The 14,841-nt window shown below is 34.3% G+C and overlaps 1 protein-coding gene across 1 annotated transcript in view; it reads left to right on the plus strand.

The window, feature by feature from the left end:
* LOC144444587 (ribosomal RNA processing protein 1 homolog A-like) overlaps positions 1–14,841 on the plus strand; it is a 95,214-nt gene that overhangs the window by 27,544 nt on the left and 52,829 nt on the right. Inside the window, exons 5-6 of the mRNA XM_078134067.1 lie at positions 136–265; positions 12,347–12,411. Coding sequence (XP_077990193.1) covers positions 136–265; positions 12,347–12,411 — 195 coding nt within the window. The remainder of the gene's footprint in view (positions 1–135; positions 266–12,346; positions 12,412–14,841) is intronic.

Below are 14,841 nucleotides of genomic sequence, written 5' to 3' on the forward strand. Positions count from 1 at the left end.
TATCATTTGTATTGTTGTCTATAGCATGATAGATTTTATCATTTGTATTGATGTCTATAGCATGATAGATGATATCAGTTGTATTGATGTCTATAGCATGATAGATGATATCATTTGTATTGTCGTTGTCTCTAGATTGATTCAGAAGCTGATGGATATTTTCAAGGCAGGAGTTCTAAATGCTGAAAAAGAAATTCCTGATGGTCTGCGATATCATTTAATAGAGATTTATTTAGATGAACTAATCAACGTTGGTGGAAGTCAGGTAAGTAAGTCAATAATATTGTAGAGTAGTGGTAAGTCAGGTAAGTCAATAATATTGTAGAGTAGTGGTAAGTCAGGTAAGTAAGTCAATAATATTGTAGAGTAGTGGTAAGTCAGGTAAGCAAGTCAATAATATTGTAGGGTAGTGGTAAGTCAGGTAAGTAAGTCAATAATATTGTAGGGTAGTGGTAAGTCAGGTAAGTAAGTCAATAATATTGTAGAGTAGTGGTAAGTCAGGTAAGTAAGTCAATAATATTGTAGGGTAGTGGTAAGTCAGGTAAGTAAGTCAATAATATTGTAGGGTAGTGGTAAGTCAGGTAAGTAGGTCAATAATATTGTAGAGTAGTGGTAAGTCAGGTAAGTAAGTCAATAATATTGTAGGGTAGTGGTAAGTCAGGTAAGCAAGTCAATAATATTGTAGGGTAGTGGTAAGTCAGGTAAGTAAGTCAATAATATTGTAGGGTAGTGGTAAGTCAGGTAAGTAGGTCAATAATATTGTAGAGTAGTGGTAAGTCAGGTAAGTAAGTCAATAATATTGTAGGGTAGTGGTAAGTCAGGTAAGTAAGTCAGTAATATTGTAGGGTAGTGGTAAGTCAGGTAAGTAAGTCAATAATATTGTAGAGTAGTGGTAAGTCAGGTAAGTAAGTCAATAATATTGTAGGGTAGTGGTAAGTCAGGTAAGTAAGTCAGTAATATTGTAGGGTAGTGGTAAGTCAGGTAAGTAAGTCAATAATATTGTAGAGTAGTGGTAAGTCAGGTAAGTAAGTCAATAATATTGTAGGGTAGTGGTAAGTCAGGTAAGTAAGTCAGTAATATTGTAGGGTAGTGGTAAGTCAGGTAAGTAAGTCAATAATATTGTAGGGTAGTGGTAAGTCAGGTAAGTAAGTCAATAATATTGTAGGGTAGTGGTAAGTCAGGTAAGTAAGTCAATAATATTGTAGGGTAGTGGTAAGTCAGGTAAGTAAGTCAATAATATTGTAGAGTAGTGGTAAGTCAGGTAAGTAAGTCAATAATATTGTAGGGTAGTGGTAAGTCAGGTAAGTAAGTCAGTAATATTGTAGGGTAGTGGTAAGTCAGGTAAGTAAGTCAATAATATTGTAGAGTAGTGGTAAGTCAGGTAAGTAAGTCAATAATATTGTAGGGTAGTGGTAAGTCAGGTAAGTAAGTCAGTAATATTGTAGGGTAGTGGTAAGTCAGGTAAGTAAGTCAATAATATTGTAGGGTAGTGGTAAGTCAGGTAAGTAAGTCAATAATATTGTAGGGTAGTGGTAAGTCAGGTAAGTAAGTCAATAATATTGTAGGGTAGTGGTAAGTCAGGTAAGTAAGTCAATAATATTGTAGGGTAGTGGTAAGTCAGGTAAGTAAGTCAATAATATTGTAGAGTAGTGGTAAGTCAGGTAAGTAAGTCAATAATATTGTAGGGTAGTGGTAAGTCAGGTAAGTAAGTCAGTAATATTGTAGGGTAGTGGTAAGTCAGGTAAGTAAGTCAATAATATTGTAGGGTAGTGGTAAGTCAGGTAAGTAAGTCAGTAATATTGTAGAGTAGTGGTAAGTCAGGTAAGTAAGTCAATAATATTGTAGGGTAGTGGTAAGTCAGGTAAGTAAGTCAGTAATATTGTAGGGTAGTGGTAAGTCAGGTAAGTAAGTCAATAATATTGTAGGGTAGTGGTAAGTCAGGTAAGTAAGTCAATAATATTGTAGGGTAGTGGTAAGTCAGGTAAGTAAGTCAATAATATTGTAGGGTAGTGGTAAGTCAGGTAAGTAAGTCAATAATATTGTAGAGTAGTGGTAAGTCAGGTAAGTAAGTCAATAATATTGTAGGGTAGTGGTAAGTCAGGTAAGTAAGTCAGTAATATTGTAGAGTAGTGGTAAGTCAGGTAAGTAAGTCAATAATATTGTAGAGTAGTGGTAAGTCAGGTAAGTAAGTCAATAATATTGTAGAGTAGTGGTAAGTCAGGTAAGTAAGTCAATAATATTGTAGAGTAGTGGTAAGTCAGGTAAGTAAGTCAATAATATTGTAGGGTAGTGGTAAGTCAGGTAAGTAAGTCAGTAATATTGTAGAGTAGTGGTAAGTCAGGTAAGTCAATAATATTTTAGGGTAGTGGTAAGTCAGGTAAGTAAGTCAATAATATTGTAGAGTAGTGGTAAGTCAGGTAAGTAAGTCAATAATATTGTAGAGTAGTGGTAAGTCAGGTAAGTAAGTCAATAATATTGTAGGGTAGTAGTAAGTCAGGTAAGTAAGTCAATAATATTGTAGGGTAGTAGTAAGTCAGGTAAGTAAGTCAATAATATTGTAGAGTAGTGGTAAGTCAGGTAAGTCAATAATATTGTAGAGTAGTGGTAAGTCAGGTAAGTAAGTCAATAATATTGTAGAGTAGTGGTAAGTCAGGTAAGTAAGTCAATAATATTGTAGAGTAGTGGTAAGTCAGGTAAGTAAGTCAATAATATTGTAGAGTAGTGGTAAGTCAGGTAAGTAAGTCAATAATATTGTAGAGTAGTGGTAAGTCAGGTAAGTAAGTCAGTAATATTGTAGAGTAGTGGTAAGTCAGGTAAGATGAAGAAATATTATAAATATATTTAGCATATAATGATCTCATCAGTGATATGGAAATTAGGTGTAAAATGTGAATTTTGGACAAAAACATCTCAAAAAGTACTTGGTCAATGAGACTGAAATTTGGTGAGATGTTTCTAGAAAGGTTATTCTGCAGTTTTTGTTAGCACAACTGAACTGATAAGGTTCAGTAGTGCTATAGGCATGGCAAAGTGTCTGTCTGTCTGTCTGTGTGTATGTGTGTAAACAACTTAAAGTCAAAAACTGCTGGACCGATTGCTTTGATATTTGGTGGTCATGTTACTTCTGGTGTCAAGTTGGGAAATTGTTCAAATGAAAGTGATTGCATCAGGGATGTGGGTTTTGGGTCAAAAAATGTGATTTTTGGTCAAAAAACTTAAACTCAGAAACTACTGGGCAGATTGGTGCGAAATTTGGTGGGAACATTCTTAAGGGGGTGTAAAGTAAGATTTGTTCATGACGGGATGATTCCATCAGTGATATGCAAATTAGGGCTGAAAATGTGTCTTTTTGGTTAAAAATCTATAATTCCAAAACCACTGAGCAGATTGGGCTGAAATTTAATGGAAATGCATTTAGGGATGTATGGACGAAGATATGTTAAGCATACCATGATTCCATGAGTGATATGGAATTAAGGTGTAAAAATGTGAATTTTGGTCAAAAACTTATATCTCAAAAAATACTAAGTGAATGAGTTTGAAACTTGGTGAGATGTTTCTAGAAGTGTTATTCTTTGTCATTGCTTTTCCTCAAAAATCTTCAACTCTGAAATTACCCAGTAGATTGAGCTTAACTTTGTTGAGAATGTGTAGATTTGTCCTCATTAATAGCTGACACAGTGAGAACAGTACATTGTTAATTAACTATAATGTTTACTTTACTATTTCCTCTGGTGGTAAAGCCTGTAGCATGGCCAGTTTGGTTTATGACTGGATTATGTAATATATTGTAAGACAGCTGTTTCATCACCTACCCATATAAACTGAATGTAGCTGGCTTTTACAATATTACGATAAGACAACCAAGAAAGATAAACCTGTTACATTGGTATGACTTGGTTCCAAATTGATTTAAAAAAATAAAGAAGTACAAAACCTTGTAGACACATCCCTTTAAAGTTTGATTAGGATGTTGCTATACTTGTCTTGTACACTTCCAACATAGGATGGCTGGATTATGATGATGGAAATTAGGTATGAAAATTTTGTTTTGGTTACAACTTTAAATCTTCAAAAAATTATATATCTATCATTGCCCTGAACATGAAGTTGTGCGGCAACGCAATATTTGCGCTATTTTTCAAAATACGTTGACACAATTGGCCCTAGCAACCATGACCATGCCCTTAGCATAACCAAATGCCTGTATATTTTGCTAAAATAACATCATCTGGTAGACTTTGACCTGAACGTTGACCGTCAGGGTCACTTAACAAAATCAGTTTATTTGTTGCATGTCACATGCACTTAATGGTGTTCTTTAGTCACATGTGCAAGAAAAATACTGTTGGAGGAAGGAAGATGCCGGTATTGAATATATTAACGTATATATATGCATACATGGCCCAACCCACCGGTTATCGTAATCTCAATGGAATGTCCGGTCTGAAAATGACATTTGCTAGACTGATCGGACAAAGCCCTCACTGTGAACTTTGTTCGCTTATGGTATCGGAACGTCTAGCAGACTAAGATGCATTGTAACATGCATTTGAAATCAGAACTGTGGCCTGTGTACTTCACAGTTGGTAATGTATTGTGGCCTGTGTACTTCACAGTTGGTAATGTATTGTGTGAAAGGAAATTTAATAAAGTGTACTTTTGCTCTTTCATAATAATAATTTGCATAATTAGCCCACCTAATGTGGATAATTTTGGAAACTCGTTTTTGGAGGATTTGTATCCAGATTTCTAGGACACTATCAGATTCAGCACCCTTTGAAACTGAATACTGAAATTTCATTTATACAAAGTTCTTTACAAGAAATATGCATGCGTAATTAATGGAACTCATGATTTCCATATATCTATTCATATTTATAATAGATACTTACTACAGTACCTCCTTATTTCAGTTGACAAACACTTTTTCTATGTGAAAAACTGATAACCTTGTCTAGAAATGTCATTTTCTTTTTTAGCACAACTGAACTGAGGTTCAGTAGTGCTATATGGATCCCCCGGCGTCTGTCTGTCTGTCTGTCTGTCTGTCTGTGTGTGTGTGTGTGTGTGTATATGTGTAAACAACTTAAACTCAAAAACTGCTGAATCGATTGCCATGATATTTGGTGGGTCCATTACCTTGGTTGTCTAGTTGGGAAATTGTTCAAATCAAAAAAATCGCATCACAGATGTGTGATTTGGGTCAAAAAATGTGATTTTTGGTCAAAAAACTTAAACTCAGAAACTACTGGGCAGATTGGTGCGAAATTTGGTGGGAACATTCTTAAGGGGATGTAAAGTAAGATTTGTCCATAACGGGATGATTCCATCAGTTATATGCAAATTAGGGCTAAAAAATGTGTCTTTTTGGTTAAAAATCTATAATTCCAAAACTACTGAGCAGATTGGGCTGAAATTTAATGGGAATGTATCTAGGGATGTATGGACAAAGAAATATTAAGCATACCATGATTCCATGAGTGATATGCAAATTAGGTGTAAAAATGTTCATTTTTGGTCAAAAACTTATATCTCAAAAGTACTTGGTCACCGAGTCTGAAACTTGGTGAGATGTTTCTGCATGTTATTCTTCAAAACATTTTGACAAAATTGGCCCTAGCAACCATGACCACGCCCTTAGCAACAACCAAATGGCAGTATATTTTGGTCAAATAACATCATATGGTAGGCAAATGAATAAACATTAAAAAAATGTATGCAAATACCGTAGCAACCATGACCACGCCCATAGCAACAGCCAAACGGTCGTGTATTTCACAAAGATAACAACAGGGATTAATAGACAATTGAATAAACGTTCAAAAAATGTGTGTAAATTTGCCTAGCAACAAGACCACGCCCATAGCAACAGCCAAATAATCATGTATATTGCAAAGATAACAGGAATAGAAAGACAAATGAATAAACATTCAAAAAATGTATGCAAATGTGCCTAGCAACAAGACCACGCCCATAGCAACAGCCAAATGATCACATATATTGCAAAGATAACAAAGGGGATTAATAGACAATTGAATAAACATTCAAAAAAATGTATGTAAATATGCCTAGCAACAAGACCAAGCCCATAGCAACAGCCAAATAATCACATATATTGCAAAGATAACAACAGGAATAGAAGACAAATGAATAAACATTCAAAAAATGTATGCAAGTGTGCCTAGCAACAAGACCACGCCCATAGCAACAGCCAAATGATCACATATATTGTGAAGATAACAATGGAGATTAATAGACAATTGAATAAACATTCAAAAAATGTATGTAAATATGCCTAGCAACAAGACCACATCCATAGCAACAGCCAAATGATAGCATATATCGTAAAGATAGCAACATGGTTGGATAGGCAACTGGATAGTCATTCACCAAATGAACACTTATTGTTCGCATGTTAGTTAGCATTTTTAAAAACTGTACAGTTGTGCTACAATGCCATTGGCGGTATTTTTTAAATCATATCACAATGTTGGGAAAAACTTAATTGTTCACAATTTGGAAGTCATGGCAGAAAAAAATTCGGAAATGTAATGCTGTACAAATCTGTATCATTGTTCAAAAGTTCTTGGCAGATTTTAGTCATTCAAGTGTTATTTATCAATGATGAGCTTTTTAATGAGACATGACCTTTGACCTTGACAAACATTTTCAAGGTGAAGAGAGAGAAAGGGTGATATTCTAGCTGTACACTTAAGATGGCCATTGGCAAATAGTATTTCTAATTATACTGGAAACCCATCACTACACTTGTTTGCATCCCTGGAAAGTCCAACAAAGCATTTCTATGTTAAAATTGCCAAAACACTAATCATTTTACACAATACAACACATAAGTTGGGGCTATGTCTTCTACTGAAGGTTGTTTTGATATATTGTAGGGATGTTCATTTTGATATCTAGTTGGGAAATTGTTCAAAGCAAAATGATCGAATAACAGGTGTGTTATTTGGGTCAAAAAATGCCATTTTTAGCACAACTGAACTGAGGTTCAGTAGTGCTATAGGGATCGCCCAGCGTCTGTCTGTCTGTGTGTATGTGTGTGTGTGTAAACAACTTAAAGTCAAAAACTGCTGAACCGATTACCATGATATTTGGTGGGTCCATTACCTTGGGTGTCTAGTTGGGAAATTGTTCAAATCAAAATGATCTTACCACTGGTTTGTGATTTGGGTCAAAAAATGTAATTTTTGGTCAAAAAACTTGAAATCAAAAAGTACTGGGCAGATTGGGCTAAAATTTGGGTGAAACATTCTTCAGGGTGTTTTTACTAAGAATTGTTCATGATATGATGGTCCCATCAGTGATATGCAAATTACGGCTAAAATGTTTCTTTTTGGTTAAAAATCTTTAATTCCAAAACCACTGAGCAGATTGGGCTGACATTTAATGGGAATGCATGTAGGGATGTATAGATGAAGATATATTAAGCATACAATGATTCCATGAGTGATATGCAAATTCGGTGTAAAAATGTTCAATTTTGGTCAAAAACTTATATCTCAAAAAGTACATGGTCAATGAGTCTGAAACTTGGTGAGATGTTTCTGAAAGTGTTATTCTGCAGATTTTGTTAAAAACATTTTGACCCAATTGGCCCTAGCAACCATGACTGCGCCCTTAGTAACAGCCAGAACTTAAAAACTACTGGGCAGATTGGGCTGAAATTTGGGTAAAACATTCTTCAGGGTGTTCAGAAATGTTCATAACATCAGTGATATGCAAATTAGGGCTAAAATAGTGTCTTTTTGGTCAAAAGTGTTTATTTCCAAAACTACTGAGCAGATTGGACTGAAATTTGATGCGGATGCATCTTGAAGATCTCATCAGTACTATGGAATTTAGGTGTAAAAATGTGAATTTGGACTTGTATCTCAAAAATTATTTGGTGAATTAGTCTGAAACTTGGCGAGATGTTTTTAGAAGTGTTATTCTATATCATTGCTTTTCCTAAAAAATCTTCAACTTTGAAATTACCCAGTAGATTGAGCTTAACTTTGTTGAAAATGTGTAGATTTGTCCTCATTAATAGCTGACATAGTGAAAACAGTACATTGTTAATTAGCCATAATGTTTACTTTACTATTTCCTCTGGTGGTAAAGAGTGTAGTATGGCCAGTTTGGTTTATGACTTGATTAATATGTAATGTGTTGTAAGACAGCTGTTTCATCACCTACCCATATAAACTGAATGTAGCTGGTGTTTAAAATATTACAATACGACAACCAAGAAAGTTAAACCTGTTACATTGGTATGACTTGGTTCCAAATTGATTTAAAAAAATAAAGAAGTACAAAACCTTGTTGACACATCACTTTAAAGTTTGATTAGGATGTTGCTATACTTGTCTTGTACACTTCCAACATAGGATGGCTGGATTATGATGATGGAAATTAGGTATGAAAATTTTGTTTTGGTTACAACTTTAAATCTTCAAAAAATTATATATCTATCATTGGCCTGAACATGAACTTGTGCGACAATGCAATATTTGCGCTATTTTTGTCAAAAAAAAATACTTGGCAGATTGCTCTGACAAGTGGTGGTAATGTTCTTAGTGGTGTGCAGAATAAGATTTGTTCATGACATGATCACTCTTGAAACATTCACCATTTGGACAATTATTGTTAACACAGGCGTCAACATTAGGTTTGTGTAACTACAAGTGAATTTAAATTTCGTTAGTTCCTCGATGTCAATAATCAATCACATGATCTGAGTACAAATTATCAATAGTTCTTCCATTCATTATAGAGAAACTTTCAATGATATCTGTTACAGCAGCAGGACTGATAAACCAAGTCAACTTTCACAGAAAATTGTAGAATTCTTTTCAACTACAAATGTTGTAGTGTACCCCACTTTAGCTTTCTGGGTAACGTTTCTACTTTATTTATAATTGCTTTTTATGGTCAAAACCCAAAATCATTTCACTAGATATTGTTTACTGATCACAACACCTTTCATATATTTTTTTTTTACAAAAGTTTCCAACACTAAAACAAAAACTGGTAAACAACTTCAAAATTTATCAAGTACCAATATTTGTATACAGAGTGTTGATACGTAGTACACATACAATCAGTACAAAAGTTACTCACATACACAGAAGGTTCTAAAAATGTAGTTGTTTACCTGTCAAGAATTGACAGTTTGGTCCAAGATATCTGTTTGGACAAACACAGATGAAGTAATTGTCTGCGTTTATGCAAATTCCACCGTTGAGGCAGGTTTCACTCGTACACACATTGGTCGCTGAAATATACCCATGCCAATAAAAATATAATGCCTTTTAAATTGTTGCAAACAACGCTAACAGACCTGACAGAATAAATGCAAACTCAAATTAATTATAATGTTAAAGATCTATGAATCACAGTGTTCTCCACAGATAAAAACAAATAAGGGGATGGCTAATTTGCATGTATATTAACATACTTATTTACATACATTTGCATAAATTTGAAGAAGTATACTAGTATTCTCAAATGAGATAGCTTCTAGTATTGCAACTACAGATAATTTGTTTCTTAGCAACTGTTTCGTTAATGCAGCTAGTGATGTTTGGATCGTCGCTAAGATTTCTTACCTACCCCTGAGACAAGTGAATAAACATTCAAAAAATGTATGTGAAAAATATGCCAATCAACAGACCATGTCCATAGCAACAGCTACATGACCACATATATTGCGAAGATAACAACATGGCTGGATAGGCAACTGGATAGTCATGCAGCAAATGAATTCCTATACTTAGTATGGATCAGCATGTGGATAAACATTTTAAAAACTGTACAGTTTATGCTACAACACCATTTTTTCCTTCCGTAAGGAAGGAGATATAAGAGGGCTTGAAAAGTCAGTGTGTGTGTGTGTGTGTGTGTGTGTGTGTGTGTGTCACCATTTTCGAAAAAATGGCTGCATCAATTCGAACAAAATTTGATAGACATGTTTCATAGGGTAATGGCAAGAACTGATAAGGTTTTGGTAAACATTCCATGAATATTAATGAGCAATTTACGTAATTAATGGTTTTCGGTATTGTAAATCGCCCATCACACGTCGCATACATGTGTGCCAAGGAAATTAAAGGCTGCCCTCAGCGCTCATTAGCTGGTTAGTCGTGCATGCAGTGTCAGGTTACCAGCACATCGCACGGCGTTCGTGCCAACCCTGTCAGTGATATTCAAAGCATTGGGTAAGTAATCGTACAGCTTTGCATGTTTTGATGATGACTTTTGTATCAACTAAAATGTTAGATGGAGACATACGTTAGAACGCTAAAAATCACTGGCCATTGTTAACTAAACAAAGTCCATCGAGTAAAAATAACAGTCGCCATGTGAGGCACGCCGTTTTGATCTCTCAAATCAAATATGTTTGCAATAGACTACTTTTTAATTCATTACAATAGGAAGCGGTGCCATACGGCTGTAGTATAAGTAATAAATGTCACATAAAATCAAAGTAAGTTCATTATTTTCCAAGCTGGGTTGTTCTTTTACATAACAGATTACAGTAACATTACATGTGATAAAGAAGAACAGTTGTTGTTTAGTCTACTGCACTGTGTGTGATCATGACATCCTTTGCTTTCTGAAATCCACACTGAGCTTGTCATCCAGATAAAAAATTTAGTAAGCAAGTACTGCAAATCTGATGCATTCTCAACCACCATGATCGAATCTCCTTTCATACGTAACTGCATAGTGCAATACACAACTAACTTTCACTGTACATTTTTTTTCTACATTGTCACCAATCTTTTGCAAACAATATCATATCAACCAAAATTTTGTTTTTAACTGAAAAAGTTCTCAAATCTGAAAAAAGCCATTTATTATCAAAATCTTTGAAAGCTTGAGTTTCCATTACTATGTGTAATTACACAGATAGGTCAATGTGCCCTAAAGGTTCAATGACCAAAATCAATCAATTAAACATACATACATACGTACGTACATACATTCATACATACATTCAAAATAATGCACACACACCTACACAATTTAGTTTGATTAGAATTGGTTGGATGTCAAATTCTTACAACTTTCATATAATTGTTTCAACTTTTATTGAAATAAATAAAGAGTAACAATCCAAGATGCTTTGTTTGAAGCCATGATCTCAATAACTAACACTTTTTTCTTTTTTCTTTTCTTTTCTTTTTTGGTGGGTCATGGATTCGCCTTGACTAACTGAAGATATCCAGGTGGAGAGGAAGACAATTGCAACAGACATTCCTACATTCATTATTTCCCTTACAAACCAACACTTACATCCTTGATGATAAACAGACATTCGAACACATTACAGTCATCAACTTTACCAACAAACACTAATATCTAATATAATAACTAATAACTCATTTACTCACCATCCTTCAAACAAACACTAAGTTAGTGTTTGTTAAACATATTTACTCCAGAAGGAGAAATCCCACTGATGGGAATTAGTTGAGTCTATTGTGAGCAATAGAATCGACTGGTCAGATTCGATCAACTGGCAAAAAACTGGCTAAGGCAGAAAATCAAAGGCAAATACCAAAGGCAAACAAGACATTGTCAAAAGTCTAAACAAAGAAAAACATTATAACACAAAGAATATCAAACAATCACAATAGAAAACAAAAACAAATGAAATAATGACAATACACAAAAATATTTAAATCATAATCTTTATAGCAATGGGCAATTAACAATCAATGAGGAAAAATAACTAATTGCACATGTTCTGTTGTATTCCATCAAATCTCTGTAAGAACGAGAATATCAAAACTTTATCCTTACAGAAGGCATTCAGTTAAAATATGGTTCATGAAATGGTGTACTGCCTAGCCGAAGTATTCTCGAAATCTCCCCAAACCTTTGTAAATTTGTGAAAAAACTGGCAAGATCTGAAAACACATTTCTAGTTGATATGTGAATTAACTATGTGTAGTATTATATCTTGTAGTTGATATGTGAATTAACTATGTGTAGTATTATATCTTGTAGTTGATATGTGAATTAACTATGTGTAGTATTATATCTTGTAGTTGATATGTGAATTAACTATGTGTAGTATTATATCTTGTAGTTGATATGTAAATTAACTATGTGTAGTATTATATCTTGTAGTTGATATGTGAATTAACTATGTGTAGTATTATATCTTGTAGTTGATATGTGAATTAACTATGTGTAGTATTATATCTTGTAGTTGATATGTGAATTAACTATGTGTAGTATTATATCTTGTAGTTGATATGTGAATTAACTATGTGTAGTATTATATCTTGTAGTTGATATGTGAATTAACTATGTGTAGTATTATATCTTGTAGTTATCTCAAGAAGAAACACTGAAGATGATTGATCCATTTTGTCAGCTTGCTGTCAAGACATCAAAGTAAGTGTGATATGTTGTTGGTGGCAGAGTGGGTAATCCGCTTGCCTCTTACCTCTGTGGTTGATCAGTTTGAATCTGCAAAATAATGCAGGTTTTCCTGGGTACATGTACATATACTTTGGTTTCCTCCTGCATTAACATTGCACCCATGAGTGATGGCCCTTACTGAGCTTTTTAGCACAACTAAATTTTTTAGGTTCAGTAGTGCTATAGGCATGGAAAAGTGTGTGTGTGTGTGTGTGTGTGCGTGCGTGTGCGTGTGCGTGTGTGTGTGTGTGTGCGTGCGTGCGTGCGTGCGTGCGTGTGTGTGTGTGAACAGCTTAAAGTCAAAAACCACTTGACTGATTGCCATCATGATATTTTGTGGGTATATTACCTTGGGTGTCTAGTTGGGAAATTGTTCAAATCAAAATAATCTTATTACTGATGTACAATTGTATGACTTTGGTAAACAATGTTAACTCAAAAACCACTGGTCACATCAGTCTGAAATTTGGTGGGAACATTCATAGTTGTGTTGAAATTAAGAATTGTTCATGACATGGTGATCCCATCATTATGTCTGAAAATGTGCCTTTTTTGTCAAAAATCTATAATTCCAAAACTACTGAGCAGATTTCAATGGGATGCATGTGGGGATGTGTAAATGAAGGTGAATTCACAATATGATGATTAGATTTCAATGGGATGCATGTGGGGATGTGTAGATGAAGGTGAATTCACAATATGATGATTAGATTTCAATGGGATGCATGTGGGGATGTGTAAATGAAGGTGAATTCACAATATGATGATTAGATTTCAATGGGATGCATGTGGGGATGTGTAGATGAAGGTGAATTCACAATATGATGATTAGATTTCAATGGGATGCATGTGGGGATGTGTAGATGAAGGTGAATTCACAATATGATGATTCCATTAGCAATATGCAAATAAGATCTAAAAATCTCAATTTCATATGTCCTATAAAATTTGTTGATATAGCTTACAGTTTTAATGAAAGATTTGCATAATTAACGATTTTAGGTAACTAGGCTGTATCTTAAAAATTCAAGCTTCATAATATTATAATATGGTACAAATATTAACTATAATAATACGCACCTGTCCTATGAACTTTGTTGATACAACTTTTACCTTTAATGAGTAATTTGCATAATTAATTATTCCATTACGGGAGGCATTCAGTTTAAATCTGGTTATGTTTGTGAATAGTACAGTAACATTCCTAAATCATCGAGTTGAATTGAGAAATCATGACGTTTGCAGTTCCCGTCATATCATCGGGCTAGACAGTACAGTACACTGCCACACACTCAACCATTCAGTGAACTGGAATCTTCAATTCTTCAGAACTAGTCGGCAGAAATTTCGCCCTTTGTTTAAAAGATTCGTTAGTTTTCGGATGTAAACATGCCACACGTGCCACTATATACGACGTACGAAGAAAGATGGCAACTGTTGAAAGCGGTAAGTACGAGTTATCTTCCCTTTTTGACCTATTGATCTGTCTGGCAGTGAGGTCAGATTTTGCTCAAAAGTCCGTGCTAAGTTCATGGGTACATATGTAAGACTAAATGTCTTTTTAGAGGTTTTCCTTTGCATCTATCACTGTAGTCAGTCTGAAAGAGGATTTTTCAAGCTTTACAATGAGGGGTCATAATTTTTTGTCGGACAATGGTGCGCGATGGAGCGTTTTTTCGGGAGCAGTGTAAATTCTAGGTGATCAGAGCAACAGTGTGCACGTATTCAACACTATGTGTACCATGTGTGACATGTTGTTTGTCACCGATGTCAGCCTGTTGACTTTCTTGGAGTAGATTTGTATCGATGAGGAAATAGTTATCTGAATCAAATTTAGTTCTAAAACAAATTTCTTGAAAATGTAATCATGGTAATCACGGTAATGTATTTACATGCGTGATAGTGGATGAAAGCTTCGCTGTGTGGTCATGGTCGATCGTCGCATACATGAGTGAGTAAATGGATTAGATGTACATCATATGCAAAGCATGTGTATATAATCATAAATGTAATCATATGTTGGCACTTTGTAGGTAATACTCCAAGTTGTGATAATTTTAATAGTAACAACAACAACAACAACAACAACAACAACAACAACAACAACAATAAAAACAAAACCAGATATGGTTAATAGTACTCTGTTAACCATCATACCAAGCACATTATGTTACCAGATTTGCTTGAGTTCCAAAGTTAACAGAATTTTACTTTGAGTATTCCATTTTGTATAGTGTATCATCTTAGTTATTTCTATAAATTAATTCATTAATTTTATCTGCTGTGTATGCATGGTTATATTTTATTATGATCTGTACAAATGTTTTTCTTTTGTTTTGTTTTTATAGCTATCATGCTCTCTGTGACTGTCCAACAAGTGTATAGATGGATTTACATCCGGAA

The sequence above is a fragment of the Glandiceps talaboti genome, chromosome 13 (genome assembly GCF_964340395.1).
Source record: "Glandiceps talaboti chromosome 13, keGlaTala1.1, whole genome shotgun sequence".
Classification (NCBI taxonomy): domain Eukaryota; kingdom Metazoa; phylum Hemichordata; class Enteropneusta; family Spengelidae; genus Glandiceps; species Glandiceps talaboti.